The sequence below is a fragment of the Onychostruthus taczanowskii genome, unplaced genomic scaffold (genome assembly GCF_017590055.1).
Source record: "Onychostruthus taczanowskii isolate IOZ18803 unplaced genomic scaffold, ASM1759005v1 scaffold36, whole genome shotgun sequence".
Lineage (NCBI taxonomy): Eukaryota > Metazoa > Chordata > Aves > Passeriformes > Passeridae > Onychostruthus > Onychostruthus taczanowskii.
The window spans coordinates 3,735,081-3,761,816 of NW_024501015.1; the positions used below are offsets into that span (position 1 = coordinate 3,735,081).

The 26,736-nt window shown below is 38.2% G+C and overlaps 1 protein-coding gene across 1 annotated transcript in view; it reads right to left on the minus strand.

Moving 5' to 3' along the window:
* The window catches only part of RFTN1 (raftlin, lipid raft linker 1), a 96,513-nt gene that overhangs the window by 46,053 nt on the left and 23,724 nt on the right, over positions 1-26,736 (minus strand). The window contains exon 3 of the mRNA XM_041411489.1: positions 9,716-9,902. Within this exon, the coding sequence (XP_041267423.1) occupies positions 9,716-9,902 (187 nt within the window). The remainder of the gene's footprint in view (positions 1-9,715; positions 9,903-26,736) is intronic.

Genomic DNA, 26,736 nt, shown 5'->3' on the forward strand with positions numbered 1-26,736 from the left:
GCAGGCAGTGCTACAGAAGGCAGTTTTCATCTCCTCCAGACTCCCATGAAAGGAAACTGATAAACCTGATCAATAGAGGATGTCTACACAATCACTCGCTTTCTCAGTTTTTCAGAAGAACACATGGAAGAACATTAAAAATAAAAGCAAGCCGGTCATCCTTGGGACTGATAACAAAACAGTTATTTAACACTTCCCAGAGAATCAAAAGATCTAGTTCCAAGTGAAGAACTAATCCCAGCCAGCAGTTGTTTGATGCCTGGCTGCCTAGAGGACAGGAAAAAAGGTACAGAAGTTTGAACTGGGAGTGCTGAAGAAGCAGCAAAACAGGGGCTTGCAGGCTTGCCATGCTTGCAAAAGCAAGCCTGTGCAAAAGGCCTGTTCTGGGGACTGGGACTGTGTGACACGTAGCTTCAGCTACAGATGGTCCCAGGGGCTTTCCCGAGACACTTCCAGTTCCCCGGAGCCATGCGATGCGTGGGCTGCTGACTGCAAACTGGCAGTGTTTCCTAGGCAATACTGCAGACATTTGCTGTATTTGATCCTCCCACTTTCACACAGGCTACACTCTCACTTCATTTCTTTTATCTCACTTATACCTGAACAGGTGGTAGCAGACTGTGCATTGTTTGGTAACACTTAAGACCTTTCCCTATTTCTTTTTCCCCTCTTTTCTAGGTTCTTCTTGCAACCTGTGGTTCCATTCTCTACTTCATTCTGGACAAAAATTTTAACAAAGTGTTAAAATACAAGTTAAAGTATTCATGAAAATTCTCCAAACATCTTTATAGAATTTACACAGGTCATTATTGGGGGACTAACAGTATCCCAGAACTACTCCTCTGCAACAGGCACACATAAATTCATTTAAGCAGCAAGAACAACTTTGTCAAGAAAATAAAAAATCATTTTGAGAGGGACAACACGTGTACTGCAGACAACCATTTTTGCTGTTCTGAAGTCCTAGATAAGAAAATCCATTCTGTGCAGATTTTCTGCCAGAGATGAACTTAAGAACATAAAAATAAACTTTAGAAAGCCTGCCTGCTACTGTACTTATAACCAGACCTACTTTTTTTTTTTAATCTGAATATGACTAACAGGAAAAGTAGTTCTGATGTTATCTAGCCACGTTCTAGACAGAAATAATATGAACTAGGGCTCTCTAATGCTCAAGCAATCAATAATCTATCAAAACTGCCACTCAATGTTGCAAAGTCAAGTCCATATAATATAACTGGAGCAAATACAACTCTCCAGTGCTTTCGCTATTGTATAACTACTTCTGGTCAGAAGTGTTGTACCAGCAACAGGCAGCAACAAACCAAAGCCTTTTCAGACAACCAATCCCATTTTAAGGGGACAACTGCATTAACTCTACAAATGCAAGGAACTAACATCTCCACTATTTCGCTTTTTGGAGAGAAGGTCCCTTCCAGCCCAGCTGAGGAAGCCGCTCCCCTCCCTGAGACTGTAAAATGCTAGAGCTCAAACTCAAAGATATCAAATCCCGGAAATTAAGTATGTGTCATGCTATTTTATGTGCCCACCCGTTTGGCAAAGGCTGTTCCTAACTCTGGCACTGCTGTGACCCATATGAAAATTCACTATTCTAATTACTCTGAAAGAATGAGAAAGACTGTATTTTAATGTTTAAATCCCCTGGCTACCTGAAAAAATAAATCCTTTTCAACCTATATTGGTAAAGTTTACAGACAGGTATAAGGAAGAGAGAAACCGGCCTTGAACCACTCTCTCCTAATTCCTCTCCTGCTCCTGAACAGCTCCCTGAAATCTGATTTGGTGCAATTTTTTTGAGGACCTGCTTCCAAGCTCTTTGACAGGAGTAAGAGTTATCTGAGATACAGATTACACGCATAAAAACATAGTGATTATTACTGCAGCTGCTTAAAATGTCCTGTTTAACTCCTTCAAGAAGCACTTACTTTAAAATACACTTGCTGCTTGGAAATATTTAATTGGAGACAATTAATTCCTTCTGTAACAGTTTGGGGGCTGCCTCTGCAATAAGGTTCATGAAAGAAATGACATCAAATACAACTGCACCCTGTTATGACCATTATTTTACAGAACACACTTAACAAATCTTACTAAATGCCATAAAATCCTTAGTTAAAATCTTCCAATAGAAGGACTCTGTATTTCCAATAAGTATTTTTCCATGCTCTCAAGTAAATTATGTCTATATATGTTAAAAGAAAAGGTGTTTTTTATACTGGTAGTTTTCACCTTTTTAGGAAAACTTTAAAAGCCTGTTATTCTGTCCAAAACAAACAAACAGAACAAGTGCCACAGCTTTTCATGTGAAAATAACAAATACCTGTGGATGTCACAGACCACAAAAATAATATTCTGAGCGAAGCTACATGGGCAAGGAATTATTTCCAGACTCTATGCAATAAACAGTGGATTTCATACAGGTATCACAAAGTATGTCATAAATATAAAAGTCACTCATTAGACTCTTTGAATATTATTAGTATACCCATAGAGAAGTACATAATTATAGGTACAGGTAAATTCTGTATTAACAGAAATTAATGTAGTTTTAGTTTTATTAATTTAATGGGACTACTTTTAGGACCAGTTTCATTAGAAATCATGAAATAGGTTTCTAATGACAAATGTACATCTATCAAGATCCCAGAAGCAAGAGAAGAAGTCCAAAGAGCACAGTTCTGTGCACTTGCATTCCTCTTCTCTCTTCTGAAAAAAGGACTGATGTCAATCGTGAGAAATAACCAATAATCCATACCCTGGAGTCTCTTACAAGTTTTATAGCACAGGATGTTACTGGGAGTCCAACATATAAAACATTATTAAAGTAAAGCAATGGTTTTATGTAAAGTTGATTTTCATTTTCCCATCATAAAATATTTCTCAAAAAAAGCAGAAGAGAAAGAGAAATGCTGAGATCAGTTTAGTCAAAAAATATGTAAGCTCCAGCAGTTCTAAAGATCTTCCTTTTCTTCTGGATGCACCGTCATCAAGTTCTTCCTTTTCTTTTCCTCCTCCTAAGCTAGAAAATTGAATCTTCCTCCCTTCATTCCTGCAAACACTTGGGTGTTTTATTCCTCTGATGAAAAAAATCACTGGGTTCATTAAAAAGGTCCAGCCCTGAAAGAAGCATACCTGGATACACTAATGCTGCACCTTTCTTGGAAGCCAGGATGAACTGGAGAAGCTGCTACATCCAGACTCACTACAACATTCAGTACTCACTGTGACACATTTTGGGATACCAGAGGGGGAACACAAAGGACAGTGTGAACAAAACTAGCACTTTCCCTGCAGTGAGGAAGGGCAGTCTCCTGCCTCCCACCCCAGGAGAGGACAGCCACTGGTTGGCCATGGAGATTGCCAGAAAATTTCACTGCAGCTTACAACCCTGGGTTTTCATTTGTTTTGCTTTGTTATACATTGTTTGTTTATCAGTAACAGTTTTCCTGAAGAAAGGCTCTTCTGCCACTGTAGGTAACCTCAGTGCTCTCCATGGACAACCTTAATCACAGGACGGCAAAGAGTTGAGGTGGAATTTCAGTCTACCTGATGCTGTGCAGAGGGACAGCATTCACAGGCCTGATGGGGTGGGGGTAAAGGGTACCCTTAAATTTTACCAATATGGAAAGGGCTCAAGACCACAGACTTCCAAAAAGTGTCATACTAAATCCTAAACAAGGCTTCTAGTGCCACCGAACAAGAAGATTATACATAGAATAAATAAGATTTTAAGTTATACTTGGAAGTTCACTGGCCAAAAATATGTTACAATGGTTGTTTCACTAGGTTGTCATTTCCTGCACAGCTGTTTGCAGTTAAGCACCATTTCATGGTAGAAAAACCATAACCAGCTGTGGAGAACCAGTAACTTACACAGTAACTATTAAAGCTGACAACTTGGTGTCTGTTACAAACTGGATTTCCAATCCTGTTCAGATACAAGAAGGAATTGAAGAAGCCAACATTTGGTCCTAATCTTCCCTGAAGTTCCCTATGCCCATGAGCTCAGCAAGCCAAAATGCACTTGTAAACTTCCCAGACACAATAAAATTACTATTTCATTAAGATGATACTAAGAATGTAAACACAGTTTTGATATTTTCCACTGCACAGGAATAGCTCTACCATTCAAACAGAACTGTACACTCATAACAAACTGGTCTGCATCACAAAACCAATAAAACCACACCAAAGTGGTTAACATGAGCAGCTGGCATCTCTACAATTTCAGGTAAAATTTCCAGCAAAATTAAGTATCTTAAAACCAAGAACGCAACAACTAAAAACCCACGGCAAAAAAACCACACCATTTTTTAATAAAAAAAATAAAAGCAGGTATATTGTACCCTAAGAGCCTCAAGTCTAACCCATGTGACACTGTTTTAATGTTATTACCCAAACATTTTCTTTACTACAGGAAAGCTTATCAATGAAATATGTATTATGAGTTAGTAGAATTTATAGACTTTTTTTAATTACAGTATATAAAGTTTCTTGAGAAAAGTCTGGGCATGTATTGATACACAGGCATCTTTAACATGCAGTGTTTATAACTTTCAGAATGCAGATGAAAGAACATTTATTTTGGGTCACTGTTAAAAGTTATTGTGAGGAAATATGTATTTCTTTGAACTTATAACAGATAACAAGCCTTCAAAACTCAAACTATTGTCCTTTGAGCTAAAGGAAGATATCTGTTGATTCTTGGGCATGGAATAAATATTATCTTTTCATGAAGTTGAAATCAGCCTGCTGAGAGCAACAACACACACTACATTTGCACACAAATCTGTTTGATCCCTAATGCTCATGAAGGTAAATTCAGACATTTCTCATCTTCAAGCTTAAATCCTACATGAAAACCAAATAGACACACACACATATGCATTTATATTCAAAATAAAAATATACTGTATTGATGCAAAGTACCTACTTTCACCAAAGTGAAAACACCGAAGTGAAATACCAGCAAAATCAGGAAACTAAAAATTTTTGTTTACTATTAAACTTTTGAACTCAGTCTGTAATATTCCTTTGCAGATAAACAGAGTTCTTGCTATGCAACTGATGATAGTTTGAATTTGTCACGACTAACAGACACAGGAATTACAGAAATAGAACCAGAATCATCTCATCAAGTGAATCTCTACAACACCCGACACCTCATTATTCTGCAGAAAGGGAAAACAGCTGCAAAGCTGTTTGAGGTCAAAAAAGAAATTTAGAACTCTAAAAAAATTATGATTAAATTAAACTACTTAGTCGACTTCTGCAGAGAAATGTTTTCCTGTTGGTTGCTTTAGTGACTGAAGGCAAAACCTGTAGATGGTATATCCTAAGACACAGTTGGAACAATTTTACTTCGGAATACCATTTATATCCCCTACTTCTCTATCATGGTGAAATAAGCATCTGCAAGAGTGTCAAAACTAGACAGTCTGTGAGCCCAGACCCTGCACCTTTCCTGGTAAAAGAGAATGCAGGTTGCTTCCCAGTGCTGAGTACTTAGAAAGGGACATTGAGACATTTTAACTGACACTGAATTTTGAAACTTTAAGATACCAGACAGCGGTATCACACTACAGGCTGCTGGGAACAAGTTAAACCTGCTTTGTGCTACGGTTTTGTTGTAATTTTGTTCAGGGGCTGACTTAGCAATTTCTCTGCAGGAAACAGATAACCTGCAACAACCACAAGCTGTCCAAAACAAGAATGCACCCAAAACACCTGCACAGAGACTGTTAAAGAAAAAAACCAGTGAGTGTGGAAATAAAAGGCCAAGGAGAAAAAGGTTATTGCAGACACAAAGAACTACTGATTTCTGCTCCTTGGAGGAATGTAAGCGACTTATGTGTTACTCTCCTCATCCTGGTTAGCCAGAACCTCCCAAATACATGGACCTTCCCCTGTTCTTCCCATCAGCAGAGACCCACTGTCACAAGTTCACACTTTTCAAGGACGAGCTTTTATTCCCTTTCCTGAGATTCTAAGTGTAAATCAGTGTGAATCTACTCTTCTCAAGCATGAGTGTGAACAGCAGGCCACACCTATGCTTCACTCTTGGGGTCTTCCCTGAATTCAGGAAAAAAATCTGCAAAAACCTGGGCCCAAAGAGTTTTCTTCACACAACTGATACAAGATTCTTCAAGATTTCTTCCTCAAGAAACCCACATATCTCAGAACTCAGCACAGACAATAGAAAAGACAACTGCTTTTTAGTTAAGTCCACTGAAATTTAGAGGGGGAAAGAAAGTATTCATGAGCGTTGAATTTATCATTCTTTTATCTGACTCTATTCTATGTGACTTTCAAACCACTTTCCAATCAACTGCTTAGTGTACACCATGCCACTAGATGCTACAGAAATATTGAAATTTATTATATTAAATTTAATTAGAGCAATGGCAGAGTTTTTTAACAACTTGGTAGACTACCTTCATGCCCAGTGCCTCTGAAAAGTTAAACATTCCTACATTAATTTCACTTACTTTAATTGAATGTGATGCCTTTTGCACTGCAAACAATTGCATTGTTGATTTTTTTAAAAATCTGTCCCTGAAGTCCATATTTTCCCGAACACTTCTGGTGGATAATCCTTGGTTTTCAACATGTACAGCTTCCAATTATGATAGGGATGTGTTTCTTCAAACGTCCTACAGCAGGAATGACTCCTATTTCCATATTTACCACAAATGATTACATAGCCAAGATAACAAAGCCAAAGATACCAGATTAAACAGAAAGCTATCAAAGTGACTTTAAAAGTCACCTTAACATACAATGTCATTGCAAGTTCACTAGGAATATTTTGAAACTACAGGACAATGGCTAAATAAGATAAAAATAACACTAACAGGTAATTTCCATGAATTCTAATGCACAATATGCCTCAGCACTACCTTTTCCATTTTATTGTTGAGCAAATTCAGGCACTGCAAATTTCACTGACAGCAGCAGCATGGTGTTCCTGATACCCATCATCTGCTGCAGCTGGCATAGCCTCTTCCTACCTTTGGGGAGGCAGAGCTATAAAACTAAGTCCTCAAAGCACAAATTAACAGTATTCATTTTAAACCATAAAACTGACACAGAAAGATGCAACAGTGACTAAAGACTAATTCAAGCATTCAGTTCTGTCTCTGTATAGATGGAATTGGCATTACTGTAGGCACTAATGCAACAATTTCATTTCTGTTCCATTCAGAGAGCAAAAAAAGGAAGGTGTAAAACACACTTGGTATCTGCCAGACAACAGACAGATGAAGTGCAGAGTGCTGGGGCCACCTGTGGTGAAACACCTGCAGTGAGAAAAGAGCTGCAACCTCAGGTGTACTGCAGGAAGTGCCCAGGAAGCCCAAGGATGTGCCCCACACCCAGGTGCAGAGTTTTTTATGACTCTTGGCTCTCCATGAACACCATACCATCAAAGGGATGGACCTGTACTCCACAGCATAAATGATGTTACCAGTGCACATCTGTGTACATCTAAAACTGTGGCTGGACTGCTTTTACTCCTAAAATCTTATGACAGAAATAAACACTCATCTAATCTTAGCCAAAGCAGACCTAATTTCTACCCATGATTTAGCTGTGATACACAGAGACTGCCTTGAGATGACAAGACACCTGACAGTCCTCAGGGGGAAAAATATAATTTCATCATTATCAGCAGTGTAATGAGAACGGTTAATTAAAAAAATTAACAGTATGTCTTTTTTCTTCATACTGTTACATATTTTTAGTCCCCAGCTGTTTCTGGAATGACATGAACTTACAGTTCAGATACAGGTGGTTTCCATGCAGGCCATAGTTATTTGAAATCTGTGCAACACCCACTCTCTTCATCACACTTGGCAATGCAAATATTTGTTGCACCCACATACTATGGGAGAAGCTGCTTCCACACTCTCAGCCAGACTCAGGAACATTTAAGCTACATGAAACATCAAACTGATGGAATTTCCCTTTCTGGACTTGTTTTTTTCCTGCTTCACCACATCTCTTCCGCTTCCCAAGGCAGTCAAAAATGACAGATAAGAAAATGCAGAGAAATGGACTGTGACTGTAAAAGGAAATATAATTGGTTCAAGACTCTCTACGGTCTTCAATTTTGTACAGTCATTTACAGCTGTCTAAAGTGTGTGACACTGGAACCCAAGTGAGTGAGCAGGCAATTAAGATTTTTTACTCTTCCACAATCACTCTGCACAGATGTGATCTACTGGACACAGCGTGAGAGCAGTGACACTGAGCAAATTTGCTCTTCCCTGACAGGCCTTCAGAGCTCAGACCTGGAAAATGTTGAACCCTCAAGACCCCTAACCAACAGAAATCCTTAAGAACTTATTTAACATTACAAACTCATGCATGTAAATACTTTCATTGCTTGCAGCAAGGTATTGTGTAGGCAGGGAGGACAGGGCCCCACAACCATGCAATCTCAGCCCACCATCACTCAACAAGTCCACTGTTCAGCCAAACGTTCCATGCTTTAACCCTAAAACTGGAAGCCATTTCATTTAAACAATAATAGCAGGCAAGCCAGCATGAAGTTCTGTATTAATAAAACTAAAATCAAGTCAAGGCAAATTAAGAGTTATTTTAGAAGCTCAAATTTCCTGTGACACCTAATGCTTACATACACTTGCTAACAAAATGCAGAACTTCTTCTTCCCTAGGTCAGAGGCTGAATTTCAACTCCGCCCATAACCTCTATCAAGTGGCTACCAGGCTGGAGCAAACTGAATGGTGAATGGTTTGCTTTTTAAATAGAAGTATAAACCAGCTACATCCTTTCCTTCAAGCATCAGCACAAAGAGAGGGACTAGGATTGGCAGATGGAGATTTAATAATCTGCCAAGCTTCAGAATTGGTCATGGTAAGAATGGCTGGACTGGGGAATGCAGCTGATGTACGAAACTGTAGAGAATGGCTGCTACAATACAGGTAGCTGCAAAATTGGGGGTGGTCAGATAATATTAAATTAGGTTTTAAATCATTAACCAAAAATCATTTGTTTACAAATATCCACATTTTCATTTTCTTCTGGGCTATTTAACAGCACGTCCTAGAGATTTTTTTTAGAAATCACATTAAATCACAAAAGAACAGAATTCCTGTTTCTTTATTCATCTTCAGACTTTATGTAAAATATTCTTAATACATTTTAATAAGTACACAAAGCAGGAAAGCAATCTTTTTATTTATGGAGATTGCACTGACTAAAACTTGTATTGTTTAGAGGAAAGAAGGGCCTAAAGTCTACGCATAAATTTAAGAAGTATGTGTTAGTACTACAGTTCTCAAATTAATTGCATTAACTGTAACCATCTAAACCCAAAATATGCCTTTTCTAAGCAAACGATTCTCCCATCATAATTTAATCTAATAAATTTTTAAAGGGTACCAACAAGACCATCCTCACAAACTGTCATGCATAGGGCTTGTTTGTTTGCCTCTCATGACAACACATCCCAAAATACAGAGCATATTTCAACTTGTTATTCTTCAAGTCGCCTGCCAAACTGCAGACAAATTGTAAACATGAAGAACATGTTAAGCCTATTCAAGCCCACAAAAAATAAAAAAATCAAGTCTTGCACAGTAAACTCTGCTATAATTTCCTGATGTAGGTCAAAACTCAGCAGGAAATCACATTGTCTATTTTTATCCCAGTTCACTGGAAGTGCTTTACCTTTCTGTTTTCTTGATAAGCACAGCCCTGAAGATTTGTTCCTGGGGAGTTTTCTCTTTTTCATCAGTTGGTTGCACAAAAGGGTGGACAGCAGCCAAGACAAAGCCCTGCTGGTACAATTCTTCCAGCTGAGCTGGAAGATCATACAAGGAGGAGAGCTTGATTGCAGATGATCCTGGCAGCTCAGCTGGAAACAAAAAGAAATTGGTCAATAATCTGACACTGGACTATCATGTATTTTAAAATCCAGGCTCTTCAGAGTCAAGCTTCACGCTGATCTACAATATTAACACCAAAACTGACCTTTCCTGAGACCCATTTCATATTTTAAGCAGGCTGTCTTGGCGAAGGACTTGAAGCACACAAGAAATTTGCGCAATTAAACAAGGAATCAGATACATTAAAATGCCAAATCCACTACACAGTCTGGCAGAGATAAGTCGAAGAATTTAATAAAAACAAGGCAGTTGGTCAAAAGATATTCTAGGTTTTAGTAGTTGTCATAGTAATGCAAGTAAAGAAGAGTGAGCCATGAGTCAAAAACACAAAACAAGAGAAAAGAGTCAATAAAGGCAGAACATGTCAAATTCAAAAGCTATAAAAAGAAGCATCAATCTACACAAAATCAGACTAAGAGATCACTGATGCAAGATGCTCATAAGACTAAGTATCTGCCAAAATGTCTGAAGAGAATTTTGTAGGTATATCAGTAACAGGAACGTTGAGTGCTGCATACCTATAGCAATGAGAAGCCTTTTAGAATAAACACTAAATCTTATACCTCAGGGTTTAAGCAAACCTATACATATTAGAGGTGAGGATGAGACATAGCATATGAAAATAATCCTTCCCCAATCTGCTTACTGCAAGGTTTTATGCCTTCCTGTCAAGTATTTATTGCTGACTCCTGTCAGACACTTGACATACACATGGATATTTCAGTCAGTATAGCAATTGCCCTTATTTCTCTGGAGTCTTGTGGGATTCAAAAGAAAATCCCATAAATCACCTAAAACAATCTTTTATTCTCTTCTTCTCTACATCAGTAATTCCTCATACACTTTTCATATTTTATTGGAAATGACATCTCTCTTTCCTGACCTTTGCCTCTTCATTTCCATCTCGCTTGGAGGATATTTATTATGTCATCTAAACCATGCCCGGGCATAGAGGGTGGCGAGGTCCTGGATGTTCTTCCCTCCCACTGAAACCAGGAGGGAGGGGATGTTGAAAGAAACACAGCAAAGGTTCCCAGCACCTTGCAAGCTTTTGCTAAAAAATAGTTTGTATGAAATAAGCGGGCAATGCAAAATAAGGTTTCATTGTACTGCTTTTTCCATCAAACCGTATGGCTACCCTTTATGAATAATTTAAGGATCATAAAAAAAAAAAAACTAATAAATATTCAAACCAAATAACACCAAGGAATAATTTAAATAATAATAGAATGGATGTGCTTGGTATGTTTTTTTCCTCATATAAGACCACGTTCCAGAAGGGAATAATGGAATTTTTTGACCGGGAGTTTAAGATATAGAATTTTTTTATTATTTTTACAAATAAAATGAGATCCAAGCAACATGCACATTGACAGACAATAGGGCTCTACCTTCTACAACAGCATACAAATCACTTCAGAGTCATAAAAAGAGATGGCACAATGAATAATGCATAATAAATAATAAACCAAACAGTTACTTACTGGAGCCTACTGGGGATAAAAGTAGGGAAACCCATTTTTTAGAGAACTCCATTCTCCCTCTTGTGCTCAGAGACTCCAAATATTTTTGACTACACTGCAACTAATTAATTTCTAAATGAGGGGTTTACTTGGATACAATGGAATGACTAAACACTACTCAGTACTGTTAATTCTGGTCAGAGTGCTCCAATTTTTAACCATCCCCTATGAAAACTGATGCAGGCCTGGCGTACGTATGTAGCATCAGGATTCTTCTGAGGATAGCTTGAGTAAGATTAGTAAAAAGTCTAGTCATTAACATGGGAGACTGACTGCTTCCTCCTAAAAGTTAAACATGAGGAAAAAGTGTGGAAATGCATGCAATTGGACCCTTGGGATGTAACTTGATTAAAAAAGAAACGTAATAGAAAATAGAGATGGGTGGGATCATCCAGCTAGTTCATCCTACTACCTAGAGGCAGGATCAGTTCTAGTTTAGTTGCTTCTCTGTTTTTCTCATCTATTTTTAAAAACCTTTAGTAATGGAAATTCCACAAGCCCCCTAAGTCATTTTTCAGAACTTCTCTATTCTTCCTACTCAAAACCCTTTCCTAGCACGTGGCCTAAATTTCCCTCTTAAAATTCATGATTGCTACTTCCCCACTAGAGTATTTCTTTTCTACAACAGCATTTTATAGCTCCTAACACCATTCATGCCTTAATCTTGCTTTCTTTGTACTGTAAAAACTCAATCCTTTCGATGCTCCTGTTTTCCTGTCTTCTGTATTTCTAAGTAACTTTTGATGTTCTTTCCTGATTCTCTTCAACTGGGCTACATTTTTCTTCCAGTACAGTACCTAATTTTGACCACAGTGATCCAGCACAAGCCTCACCGCTGCTCTGTAGAATGGGAAACTCTTAACACTTACTACACCCTATGTCAGTTTACATCATCCCAGGGGAAAAAACCAAAGGAAATTCTCCCCATAACTAACAGTGGCCAATTTTCCTGTTCTTCGTGGATTTTAGGATTTTTCCTTTCAGTTCTCAAGGGCCATTGTGAATTCTGACTTTCACAGTATGAACAGCACTTCTCAGACTGGCAAACTGTAATAAACATACTCAGCAGTCATTGCTGCAATAGTTAATGAAAATTATTAAATTTAACAGACTCTGACCAGAACAATTTTAAGCCTTACAGCTAATACATCTTTTTGGTTTGACACTGAACTATTGCTAATTTCTCCTCAGACTAGAGATCCTTCACAGCAGACAGACAGTTCCTGCTACACAACTGATGCCCACAAGGTCTATGAATTTTCTGGACCTACAGAACCTGTGCTGTGCATTCTTGTTACTCTCCAATTGGTCTGAGTTGTGCAGATTCCTCCCCGTATATCCCTGCTACACATCATCCTCTGGATATTTCATAACTCATTTTTTCTAGTATATTTCTGGGCAGTAAGCTGGGCTAACAGTCTCACAGGTCTCTTTAAATGTAGGTTAAAAAAGGACATCACGTTTTGCTACAGAGTTGTATTCATTCTTCAACAGTCTTCAATCTTAAATTATAAAATTTCAATTATTTCTTCAGCTAATTCCTCTATAGTGCACACCTGTAAGTTTGGCAGACTTGGAAACATCTAATTTAATCAGTTGTCAATCTAGTCTTTCCTTACTTTACCTTAGAAAAATGTTAACATTTTCAGAAAATCTTACCCAATTTCCAGAAAATCTTACCCAATTTCCTGAGTCTACGGACTTGTGCATTCTTTGCTGCTAATGGAAAATCCTGACCAGATATAAAATATATTAAAATGCTCGGTTTAGTTGTTAAAGAGAATTTTAACTATATCATTTTGGAAGCAAAAGGAAGACCAAAATTGTGTACAACAGGGACCTGTGTAAGGTAAAAGAGCAAATTAAAAACTTGTATATACAACAACAGTGCTTATAAGCCTTTATTTTGCCAAAAGATAATGCTGACTTCTTTCATCAGCCTCTTTTTTGCTCTTGAACCGCAGTTGACTCTAAGTTTTAGGTTCTGGTCCATATTTGCACATTTATTGTTGTATTTCCCAATGTTACCTCAAAAGATTCCCTTGTTTATCATCTAGATGAGTGTGTAAGAAACTTGTACATGAAAGAAACCACATTCTTCACTTTGGTTAAGTTTGAAGGTGGAAATAGTAGTGCTAGCTGCCTTTGGACTGGATCACCAGATAAATTTGTTTGTTGCCTGATACATACAGAAAACTACAACATTACAGACTCTTTAAAAAGAAAGTTTGTGTTATACAACTGATATCTCTAAGGTGACTTTCCTGAGTCTAGGGACTTGTGCATTCTTTGCTGCTAATGGAAAATCCTGACCAGATATTCTCACTTACCCTCATCTTACCACCAAGAAATCAATAAGAGGAGTGAATTTCCATAAAAATCTACAGGATTTCATGTATATCTGAAAGTGATCATTTCTGTAGCTCCAAAAAACAATTTATGGGAAAAAGAGAAAGGAGGCACCATCTACTACCAGGATCCCAAGGGACTAAGAGCAGGCTGAGAAACAAGACTGGGAAGATGGATACTGAAGAGGACTTCTTCCTGTGTTAAGGAGCTCCTCTTTCCCTCCCACTGGATCATCCAGGGCTTCTACCACACAGAACAAAGAGCCATTGACTGGATTCAAACTGAAGCATCTCATGTGACCTCTGACCACTATGCTATGGTCTACACTAACGAGGGAGATACATCCTGGTCAAATATTAAGAGAGAAGACAGTTACAGCAACAGTCTATAAAAAGTAGTCTGATTTTTATATATTAAAACAACAGATTTGGGTACCTTTGAGATGCTGTAAACCAACACTCTGAAGTGAGAAAGATATACTGTGCCTTATAAAATTATTCCTGGATTCACTTACTAGCCCATGCTTAATGACACCCATCATCAAGTACAAGACATCTTTATATAATATATATACCTAACAGAACGTGATTTTAACTCTATTCTATTTGATAAACAGCAACTTCCTCTTCCTGACACATACATTTAAGACAAAGATAAAATGAACTTTATTATTTTTTAATTTCCTATTATGTGAATGATAGCTATGCCCCAGAAAAGCTGAAACGTTAAATGCCAAAATGGCATTTACTTAATTTCTCTTTACTGAAATGGTCAAATCTGAGGTCAAATTTGGGTCTTAGTTTCTCAGCACCTATCCTTAATACTTTATTTAAAAGAGCAAGCACACAGTTCTACTTCAAATTTCTATTATCCTGTCTATCTACTACCCTGTAACATTAGCTTAGTTTGCTTACGCCAACAAAACAAATTAAGTGTTGGGATTTTTTGGTCTTCATTTTTCAACATGTTTTTCTTAAGCCTTTATGCTCTTATTTGAGTCACAGCTGCTAAAGGCAGATGGAGCCCTTAATGACAGTTCACATTACAGGTGAAAATGTTCCACAAAAGTAATGGGGACTCCTTTTAACTATTCCTTGTTACCTTTTAAAGTTTTCATGTTCATCTGCATTTTAAATGTTCCTCAATTTATTATGGAACATTAAATAAGCCTTTTTCATAGAATCACAGAATAGTCTGTGTTGGAAGGGACTTGAAAGATCATCTAGTTCTAGTCCCTCTGCCTTTGCGTCAAAACAGTCAAAGATCACATCTGTGTGTACACAGATTGTACACATTCTCTGTCCATACCAGGTACAGAAGAAAAGACTTTGCCCAAGATGTGACACATCATGGGGTCTGAAACAAAGGCAGATTGGCAAACTCAACAGACCCACACTATTAAATGATGTAGCAACTCAGTTACCTGGTAGCTACATCCATATTACTCCTATTTCATAAAATCACAGAATGGTTTGGGTTGATCTTTAAAGATCATCTGGTCTAATTCCCACAGCAAGCCCCATGAACCTGTTCTACTAGATCAGGCTGCTCAGAGTCCCATCCAACCTAACCCTGAATGTTTCCAGGGCTGGGGCATCCACCACCTCTCTGGGAAACCTGTTCCAGTGTTTCACCATGCTCATTGTAAAAAAAATGTCTTCCTTAAGTACAATCTAAATCTCTCTTTTTAGCTTAAAACATTCACTTCTCCTCCTACTGCAACACACCCTATCAAAAAGTTTGTCTCCATCTTTCTTGCAGGCCTCCTTTAAGTACTGAAAGACCACAACAACGTCACTCTGGGGCCTTCTCCAGGCTGAACAAGCTCAACTGTCTCAGTCTTTCCTCATAGGAGAGGTACTTCAGCCCTGTGATCAAGTTTGTGAACCTCATCTGGATCTGCTTCAACAGGTCCATGTCTTTCCCGTGCTGGGGCCCCAGAGCTGGATGCAGCACTGCAGCTTGGGTCCCACCAGAGCACAGGAGAGGGGCAGAATCCCCTCCCTTGCCCTGCTGGCCACATTGCTTTGGATGCTGTGAACACACACCGCTTGGTCATGTCCAGTTTTTCATCCACCAGCATCCCCAGGCCCTTCTCAACACGCTGCTCTCGATCCCTTCACCTCCAGCTCATACTGGTACTTGGGGTGGCACTGACCCAAGTGTGGGACTTCGCTCCTTTAACTTCATGAGGTTCACATGGGCCAACTCCTTTAGCTTGTCCAGCGTCCCTCTGAATGACACCACAACCCTCAGGTGTGGCACATGCACCACTCAGCCTGCTGTCATCCAAAAACTTGCACTCCATGTCATATGACCAAGCCTAACACATATTATCAGGCTCAGACCCTTCAAGAAATACAGGTCCAACTGCTTTCTTTTTCAAAGTGCAGGATGAGACTGTTTCCCAACCCATGGTCATTCCTGTGAGCAATTCTTGCTCAATGCACCCACAGCCAGTGAACTATGGACCCACTCATGCTCCTCCCGTACCTCCTCTGTCCAGCATCATAAATCCTGCAGGCCCTTCCACCAAACTATAGATGCTTCAGGTCACTCACAGAAAGAATGATGCCATCCCCTCTACTCCCCAGGGGAACCCAGGGTTCATGGAGCCCTCCTCAGAGGAGGGAAGCTCCTGACAGAAGGGCCATGGGGGTGACCTCAGTGAGCAGCTCTCCCTCCCCCACTGAGGGCTCAAAGCCACATAGATGCCCCTAAGCAGGGCTGAGCCTGTGAGCTATAAAGAAGCAAACATTAAGGCACGCTACATACTCGATCACTCCTACTCACTACCTCCATGCACCTTCTCACTCAGCAGGATTCTTGTGCTGCTGTCCGTCCAAAGCACCCAAATCTCCTTCCTGCAGAGCACAGAGCACGTAGGAGAGCACTCAACTCCAGAAAATCTTCCATGTTTTCACACAGGGCACTGTGTGAGCACATTTATGACTGTTTATAACAGCCCTGATAATTTTGTAGAATTGCAAGGCATGCACGCTTCCTCTATTTAGTATGAGGATAGCTGTTCCTTAATTTAATATCAATTTCTTTCCAGCAACTTTAATCTAATTTAAAGAAATCAAATCTACAGCAGACTAACTTCTAGAAGAGCAAAACACTGTCTTTGTATTAGGACCAGCCAAAGAAATTTAACTAAAAAGTTTACCCTGAGAAGTTGCAGTTTCTCCTACCTTAAAACATTTGGTAAGAACATGTCAACTGCAGCAAAGTTTTTAATTTGGATAATGTTCAGAAATAAAAGTAATGCATTCATGTTTTACAAGAACAAAGTGGTTAAATAAGCACATTGTTTTCAGTGTTTCTATGAATTTCCACTCCACTTGAAATTTTGGTATTACCTGTATTGCTGGAATCGTGATTTCCTGGTGGAAGGTAGAACTGCATTGACAGAAGGTGCAGAGTCACAACAACTAGCAAACAAACCAGTGTCACTAGGAGCAGCTGGTTTGGGTAAGCTGAACACTGACTGCTAAATGGAGGACCATCCTGTCAGGCCACCTTTTGGTTTGCCAAGGTCCTTGATTTCTCTGTTCAGGCCCTGAATGGGCCCTGAAGCTGAATGGTACTACAGCCCCTCTCAGAGAGCTGGGGATCATCAGAATCTAAGTGAAGGAAGGTGCAGGGTAACAAGCTATTGTGAATGTTGGCTTTTCTCTTATAATGCAGGACAGACTGGAAAAGATCCCCTCTCTGTGCTATAAATAAGGAAGTTTTTAAGGTACTTTTCACTGACTTATTCAGCAGTTAGCTTGGAACAGCTGAAGGAATCCCGATCATCATCCTTTCCAACTATTCAGCTTGCTAAGGCCAATTGTTACTCTGGAGGGAAGACAGCAAACTGTTACTTGAATATTCTCAAAACACTTACAGACTCATCCTGAGAGAAGTTTATTTCCATTCAGTGTCAATTTCACACATAGAAAAAAATATTAAGCCATTTATTGCAATTTTTTTCATTCTTTGTTACAAACGCTAAGGAACTCTCTTTCATGTAGCACAAACTGTTTGTGAGCCAGAACAATGCAACCATGCTACTCTCACTTAACTATAATTATTCTTTCCTCATTCAACCCATAAATAATTTCTTGCTGCCAATGACGACACAAAGCTACCAGAGTACTTCTAATGAAAATAAAGAAAAACCTACCAGTAATGTAACTTAAAGAACATAAAATAGTAAATACATTTCTAGCAAGTCTTGTGATGAGTTCCCAATAATTGTTTCTGAACTAAAACCTACCAAACAGATGCTAAAGCAGTATAACTAACCTAGCAGAAAATATATGGTACTTGTGACACTGTAACACACTAATGCCACAATTCAATGAGCTAATAGCTCAAGCTTTTGGAGCAACAACTATACAAGCTGTACTACAGTCTCTTTTCCTTTTGAACAGAGCTTGAGCTTCCATGAGGAAGCTTAATTTCAAAGAGAAAATGGATAGTCTTGGTGCACTACTCCTCACACTGTCAACAGAGGCAGGATACTGGATGTTAATATAACACATGGATTTTCAGTTATGCTAAATGAGATTCTCAATGGTTTTTCTTTCAATCTTGAAGACAAATACAATAAATGTCCCCATAAAAGAAAGTAACAATGAATATGCAAGAGCAATCAGTGCTTCATAAATGAAGGTGTCTGTTCAATAAGCTCCTAGTGTTTACTTTTAGTGAAAATGTAATAATGGAAATTAAAGATGTTCAAAAGCAAAGCACTGTATCTTAAAGTGGTAGAGGGCCACAGACTGTGAAACTGCATATATACCTTTAGAAAGGATGTAAATACATAGAAATGTACATATACATATATGCAGGTACACACAGATATACACCAATACTCTTTTGTTTCCTTTAGCAAACAGCAGATATATGCATTAGCCAAACTGACAAAGTACTAAGATAACTCACAGATGCAACGAGAATACGTGAACTTATCTGGTCAATTGTGTTGTCGAATCTCATTGCATCTGTGAGTTATCTTGGTTGTTGCCCAGTCAAAGTTTCATTTCTGTGTCTTGCAAGTATAAGATAAGTATCTTAAGAACAGAGTGTGTTAGCCACAATGATGTGGTTTTGCATGGGATGGCTTAACTTCTGGTGTTTCAAAAAAGAAAGTAAATACCCAGGCTATCACCTCCACTAAGTTAAAAAACAATAACTAAACAGAAGTTTAAGAAGGTAAATAAATTAACAAGCACTTCTTAAACGACTGACAGCTTATACCCATCGGCTTGTGGGCAGAATTATACAAAACGAGCAAACAGAAGACCACCTACTAGAGGTTAAAAGAGTTAATGACTGTGCAAAAAGCAAAATTAAAGAAGGTGAAAAAGGGGAGGGACTTTTCATTTAAACTTGCACAGAAATAAACCTAGGGAATCCTATCCCTTCTGCACTTGAATAGCTCTTCAAAATTTTTTCAATTTGTCACTCTCTCCTCCTTGGTTCTACTACCTAAATCCAGACCAAACACAGAGATACCAAAGACAGATAATTCACATTTCACAAAACCAAGGAAATGCCAATTATGTCCAACCAAACACAGGAAGTGTTCAAAGTTACATTTTATCCATACAGACTTGTTATCTGTATAACATCCTAAAGATGAGTGTTACATTGAACTACAGAGGAGAGAAAGGCTTAATTCTGAACTACAGGAAGGACCAGCTTGCTGATTCACATGTATTTCTATCATCCCCACAGCCCCCCAAAGTACTGGTTCCCTCTCCTAAAGCGTTTAGACACAAAATTAATCTGTTGATGGCAATATTTCAGCTGCCAAAGTCTAATGCTGAATGCTGTTCTCTTTAACAGCTTAAGCAGTAGTGAAACAGGACTTCCCATCACTTCCACCAGCAGTGCAGCAAGTCATGTTTCTCACAGCAAGCAGCCAGTTATCAAATACTTTAAAAGGAGGGAAAGGGGAGCTACACAATGAGCAAAAAATAGTACAACTCACTGAAGAGATCTTCTGATATCTTTCAAGTTGGCGGCATAGTAAAAGCTGAAGGCCTGATGCATCTTTTTTGCTCTGACCCCCTCTCTAAATAATGAGCCTGCCATTTTTCTTAGTAGCAATAGTAATGAATACTGGCAAGTTTCACAGCTAACTCTGCAACCCACCAAATCTTCACTCCCTCCCATACTCTTTAAAGTGTATTTTGTGTTTTCCCCCTGTCGTAACCCCTCTTTTTCCTTTCCTTCTCCTCGTCTCTGTTTTATGCTTCACTTCAATGTTCTTTCCATATTTCTGGCAAATTTTCATTTCAGATTTTAGAACTGCAGAATATAATAAAGTAACACTGGTTCCTTTGCAAATTTTACAAAAAGCAAGCAGTAAGAAAATAGCATTGCAGTAAGAAAAAAAACCTGTAAAAAGCACAGATAATATCCTCAGATGGGTACAAAATGGTCTACTTTAATAAGTTTCAAATTATGCAGAATTTATTCATTTTATGGTATACTTTGCTGGATGAGAAAAATCTCTTCTGAAATTGAATTTTTAGCATTTCTTAGCTTTCCAAATCACTATGTCCTACTGTCAAAAAAAATGCTGCATGTGCTGATTCTTTAAGGAGGTCAAAAGCAGAAAGGTACATATACCCATCTTTGTATTTCCATCCAAACCAGCTGAAAACACCTTGAGATTACTGTTTTCAATTTTAATCAAGCAGAGATGAATGAAGTAGCTTGCATTCATTGCATGGGATTTATTTCCATACTCACAAGATAGTTATAAACTACAAATCTGACTGAAGCCTAGTTTCCAAACTGAAAAATGACAAGAGGATTTCAAACATTTAAGGAAAAGGGAGGATAAATAAGTCAACTAAGTAGTAACTATGGTTGAATACACTTGCTATGATATCATGCACATTTTTCATGATAAACTGATAACTGTGATTAAAATAAATGACTTAGCACAGCCAGACAAACAAGAAGATAAAACTAAGTATTCCATCAAAGTATTACCATCAATGTTTTCTTTTTTCCCCCAATTCACAAGGTAATTGCTGCATACAATAAATATATGCCAGGAGAAATAGCTGTAATCTAGAGAGAACATTTTAAAAATTTGAATTTTATAAATTCAGCCTTCAACACAAAGATTTAAATTTGCCGACATATCCAATAACCTGAGGAAGAAAGGTTAGGATCTATCAAGATAGCTCTTATTCCCCAAGCCAACCCGTGCAACAGAGAACTGATAGTCTCCAGGGAAACCAAAATCCTCTTGGCAGGTCATGCCTGTATATATTTTATACATAACACTTTGCATTATACATACAGAAAAGGACAGATAGCTTTAGAAATGCTTGAAGGCTTTATTCAAATGTTACCTGCTGGTTTCTGTTTCTTGTCATTTTATATCGCCAGTGCTTCACAGGCATTCTCTCCTTCTGTTCCAATAGATGCTTTAGACTTTCTTGTAAAATCTTATTTAGGATGATACTGTGTGCCAAGTTTGTTTGTTTTTTTTAAAAGCTAGAAAGGGATTTTTTCCTAATCCTTTCTCTAAAGTCCATATATTACCTTGTTTCAGATGTTCTCATTTCTTGACTGTATCAATCAATTATATTCCTTTTCTTCAAAAGGCAGTTGTAGATACTAAGCGCTTAATATTTTAAATTAGATTAAGTATCATAGTGACTTTCATCTTTCTATCTTTTCCCTAGCTTGAAATATTATATATTTTAGATAAAGAGAAGACACTTCCAAATGATACATGTTTTTCATTTGGAAGATAACATATAGTGCAACTTCTCACTATTCTTTTGGTCTCTATTAAATCAAAATCTCCTATTTAGAAAATGCTGTGATTTTTCACAGATGTCTGTTAAATTGTTTTCAGCTTTACTGGCAAAACTAAATAAATGTTAAAGCAGTCAGAAATGTAACACAGGTTGTATAACCAAGCAAGCAGTGTTGCTCACATCACTTGAAGGTATGGTACATCCCCAGTTAGATTTTGGCCCCAGGTTTAGTAATTTTTGAAAAGAAAGTTGGGTAAGACAATGCTATAAGATTAAGTAAGTATTAATTCAGTATAAACAGAAGATATTCAGGGGCAGGTAAATTAAATTCAGAGGAAAGGGCTTATAATGCATTTGGATTATTTAAAAAACACATTAACCTGCAGTAATTTTAAGATGAACACTTCTGTGGACAACTGTACATGACTCAGAATACAACAGCCTGTTAGATTATAAACAGAGTCAAAACTGGGCTATTTAACTCCATCAAAATTTCCAGGAAAACACCAAATTTTAAAGAGGAATACAAGCAAATTAAATCTGGTTTATTTTCCAATGGCTAGGCCTGCTTGGGGACCTGTAATGAAAAACCAAATGCAAAACATTCTACAGTATTTACTATTCCCCTCAGCTCTCCTGCACCACACCTTTTTTTTTTTTAAGTATTGATAATTAGAATATATTCACACCACTGCTAATTGTAAGAATGCCTCTGTCAGGGTATGTGAATTTCATGTGAAGAGTTTGTGTCTACAAGAACAAGACCAAGATTTTACCGTCCCAGCAGACCTTATGTCACCCTCATGAGACTTGCCCTCAGTGCCAGTGGTGAGCTGTACTGGGACATCTCAGCTACCCCACAGCACCAAATGGAGCCATCAGCTGGAACTGAAGCTGTTCTGGTATTTGCAGCAAAATTCGCAGGTCCAAATCCCTATTGTTCAAAATCATCACAGGAAAGCCACTACAGACTTAAGGTGCAAAGGTTTGCATGGGAAATACAAAAATACAGGGTGGCAGTAATCCCTATCAAGCAAATTCCCCAATGGTTCTTGATTAATTTGGCATGTGGAAAAGCCATGTTTCACAACATTTATGACTTTTGGAGTGACTAGATAAACTAATTGCAGAAGATACAAAGCTAGAATCATCAAATGGATCAGTCATTTTGCAATGAATTTGGCAAGTGTTAAATGAGGTAAGAGGTTCCAAAGAGGACCTACTTTCCTGTCCGCACGTTTTGGATTTGCTGACTCTGTTGGTACACAAGGGTGGTCACGGATCTGATTAAGATCAGTACAAGATAAAATATTTCTCCCTGACTTTTTGCTACCTGTGCTATTATACAGATTCCTACTCAAGTTTTTCTCCATTAGCTAATGGAGAGTGATTCCCACTAATGAAGCTTTTGTTCTTCAACCTTGCTGCCACAGCCTCAAATTTTCCTTTGGTTTTTTTTCCTTCCTACCTCTTGGATTCCTCATACTGATGAGAAAACAGCGATTATGTGGCTACACTGGAGCAATGCATGAGCTCACTGGCCAGTGAGCTGCCAGTGCACATCTTGGTTCTCCTCTCCCTAGATTAATCTCCTCCCTGATTAATAGAGGTCTCAGTCTTCTGCCCAACTGCCAGTTTCCACAGCTCTAGGAGCAGCCTAAATTTTTCACAAATTGCTTTGAAATTGTGTGGTTATAATTATTTGGATAAATGAGACAGACAGACTGTGAGCCTTTTTTAACTCGTTTCCCTAGGAAACCGGTTCAGAAACAAAACAGAAAATCCATCACACTACCACCTACAAACCCTCTGAAAAAAAAAAAAAATCCTTCAAAAATAAAGACCTCGAAAGAAAATCCTGCAAAAGGTATTATGGGATATTGCCTTCTGTAACACCTCTAACAGTGTATATAACAGTGATGAGGCTTTCACAGAATATTGAAAACTCCTAGCAAGCAATAGTTCACCACTGGCACCTAAAAGCAGTATGTCACTGCCAAACACACCACATCACTTCAACTTGGCAAGAATGCTTGATAGAAAGCCAAAGAGTAGTGGAAAAGGCTGTTAGAAGTTAACAAAGCACTTCCCAAAAGTACTGTTTTGTTTTTTTAGGCAAGTCTGCTAGAGCATGGGTGATGGATTTACTAAAGAAAAAAGCTTTTCTTGGCAAAAAAATCCTGCTTTTTTCGCTTAGAGGAAATTTTCCTGTCACTCTGCAGAATTTGAACTCCTACTCCCCCATTTCAGAAAAATGCAGCCAGTTTCTGTTTTCAAGTGAAGAATTCCCACACAGTGATACTGATAGCATGGAAATCCACTGCTTAATATGGGTCACGGGAAAATGGCCGCAAATTCAAGCATCATTACAGTAGAACAACCATAGCAATTTTTTTTTTTTTTTAGTTTATTTTTTAAGTGCAATAAAATGGTTATTGTTGTAATTTTGTTTGCAAAGAGTAGCAGAGTATTTCTCCAAAAGTTTATGAGAAGGCATTGTTTTACCCTTATTTCTCAGAATTGTTCTGTCGGAAAAAGTGCTGCAACTACAACATTTATTGGAAATTAAAAGGAAAGATGCAGAGAAACTTCATCTTCAAAACTGCTAAGGAACAAGTTAATGAGGTAAATTTAATCTAATACCAAAGTAGTAACTATATGCAATAAAGATGTAACAGATGTCCTGTCCAACAGGGACAGAATACTTTCATGGTATGAAGGTGGTAATTAAAAAACATTTCACAGACAATCTTAAGATCTAAGACTTCCCTTACCCCCTGGACAGGATCCCTTTTGGGTTAGTAACATGAAAAATTAATTTCTTAAATGCACATTCTTACTGATTAAATAATAGAATACAGAGGCAAATGAGCAGGTCACTGTCACGGTTCTATTTACCAGGAATAGAAAATAACCTTTACAGGTGGCACAGCGGTGTGTGACCATGAATATTCACAGTGAACATACAACAGAACTGCAGGCTGTTACTCCTCTCAGATCCTCCTCGCACAGACAATACCTCAGAAGCAAACCAGGGAAAAAGCGTAAAGCACAGTGCCTCTATGCCCTGGCTAATATTGTCTTCTTGCTGCTCCTGATAAATCAACCCAAAGAGAGGTCACAGGCAGCTGCACGTGGCTCTAACTTCTAATCATATGACAGCCCATGTCAAAGACGCTTTCACTTCTCCCCAGTCCTAAGTGGATTCTGCAGAACAGAGAGAACCATTTCTAACTTCTCTTATGTCAAAAAAGGCCAGACTTGCTATTGGCTAATAATGAAATATCACTGATAAAGTAGTCTGAGCTTCCACCAATGTTTCTGGAAGGGTATCCTGAAAGTATCTGTTGATGAGAAGACCAATTTTTCACAAAAATTTACTATAATAAAAAAAAAAACAACAACTAAACAATGACAACAAGTAGTGCAAGAGTGCAGCTTGACACCAAAGTGTTACAATTAAAAAGTGTTGTATTCATTGAACATGTGGTGAAGAACAATGAAAATAATCCCACAAAATATGTCCAATTTTATCTATTTGATTACTTGAAAGGCTTCATCAAGGCATTCAACCCAGCTGGAAAAATAGGGTAGAAGGACTGCAAAGAAAGACAGATGCTGCATCTGAGCTGAGCATTCCTAAGTAAATAAACAACAAAAACAAAACAAAACAAAAAAAAGCAATTCTGACACAGTTCCAAACTTTATGAAACAGTAACTAAACAAAAGACCATTTATTCTGTCACTCTCTTTTTGTTCTTTTGTTTTGTGTTTGAGATAGAAGGAGATGCTAATTTTTTTTTGCTTACTAGTAATCTGTACAATAACTGCTTGTGAATTAACCCATGCAATTTTGGACTATTTGTCAATTGTTTTACCAGTTGTTATTAAGAAATTCAGGAAACAATTGTTCAAATAGTAGAACACCACAGAGGGCTTAACAAATGAGGAACTACAACATTAGACTGCTGTTTATTTATACTTCACTAGTAACCATGTCCTGGCTTATCTGTAACTTTCTCAAAAATTCCACCTGTTTATTTGTAAACCTCATACCTCATTCTCTTTCAGATTTAAGGCCTTTTATCAATTCACTTGGAAACGCGTGGCATGTTTAGGACTTCTCACATCCTTGATGTCTTTAATTTTTTATGTGCCACATCGTACACAAAAGCCTCTGTATTCTCAGACTAAGATGAACTCTTTCAACTGATGACTGTTTAACAGAGGCAGATAATATTTTTGCAGTTCTTAACTCACCTGATGACTGTCAAGCTTGTCTTTCGTGTGCTGATCAAGAGCTGCAGCTCACAGCAAAGGCTTAATGAGATTCTCTTCCCCTTGAAAGGACTGTTTCTTTCAAGAAGAATCTGTAGCTAATCACTGCAAGTCTCAAGTTGAGAGGATGATTATTTGAGGGGAGACAGAAGCTGCGAGTTCTGTACAATTCAACTGAAGAGAGCTTCATTTATATGAAATGAGCAGGTTTTGCAAAAACCAGTTGGCTGGGAAGCCTTAAACTTGCAGTTCCTGTACAAGACCTTATCACAGTCCATGGCTTACCACGTACCAGGAAGAGCCGCACCAGTTCCCTACAGCAGCTGCTGAGCAAGCATCAGACTCAGATGAAACTTCTCACCTGCCACTTCATATATCAGAAACTCCCCTGCTTTTCCTAAGATTATCACAGAGTATACCGTGTCACAAGTATCAAGTCATTTTCAAAACCATGACTGTACATAAACCAAGAGTCTGCTGGGTGTGCAAGTTGTATCACAGAAAGCAGGCTGCAATTTCATGTAGTAGTTGTATCACTTCTCTTAAGTCCAGGAAATTACACAGTTGTATGACTGCAATAAGATAAAACCAAGTCACTGAGACTGTTTAAAACACAGGACAAAAAAAAATATGCAACATGTGCCAGGGTTTTGCCAAGATAGCTAAACGAGTTCCAAAGGAGCTAGCTGGGGAACTGGAAGCAAGACTAGCACAGTGTTTGGCAAATGCTAATAAGTTCTTGTCCTCTGCAGAAGCAATGAACATATTTTCAGGCTGCCTCATTGCTTAAAGAGAAGGCCACAATCTGGAGGCCTGGATCAATCTTTATCAGCTTTGTAATATGTTATGGCTGCAAGACAGTAATGATCAAA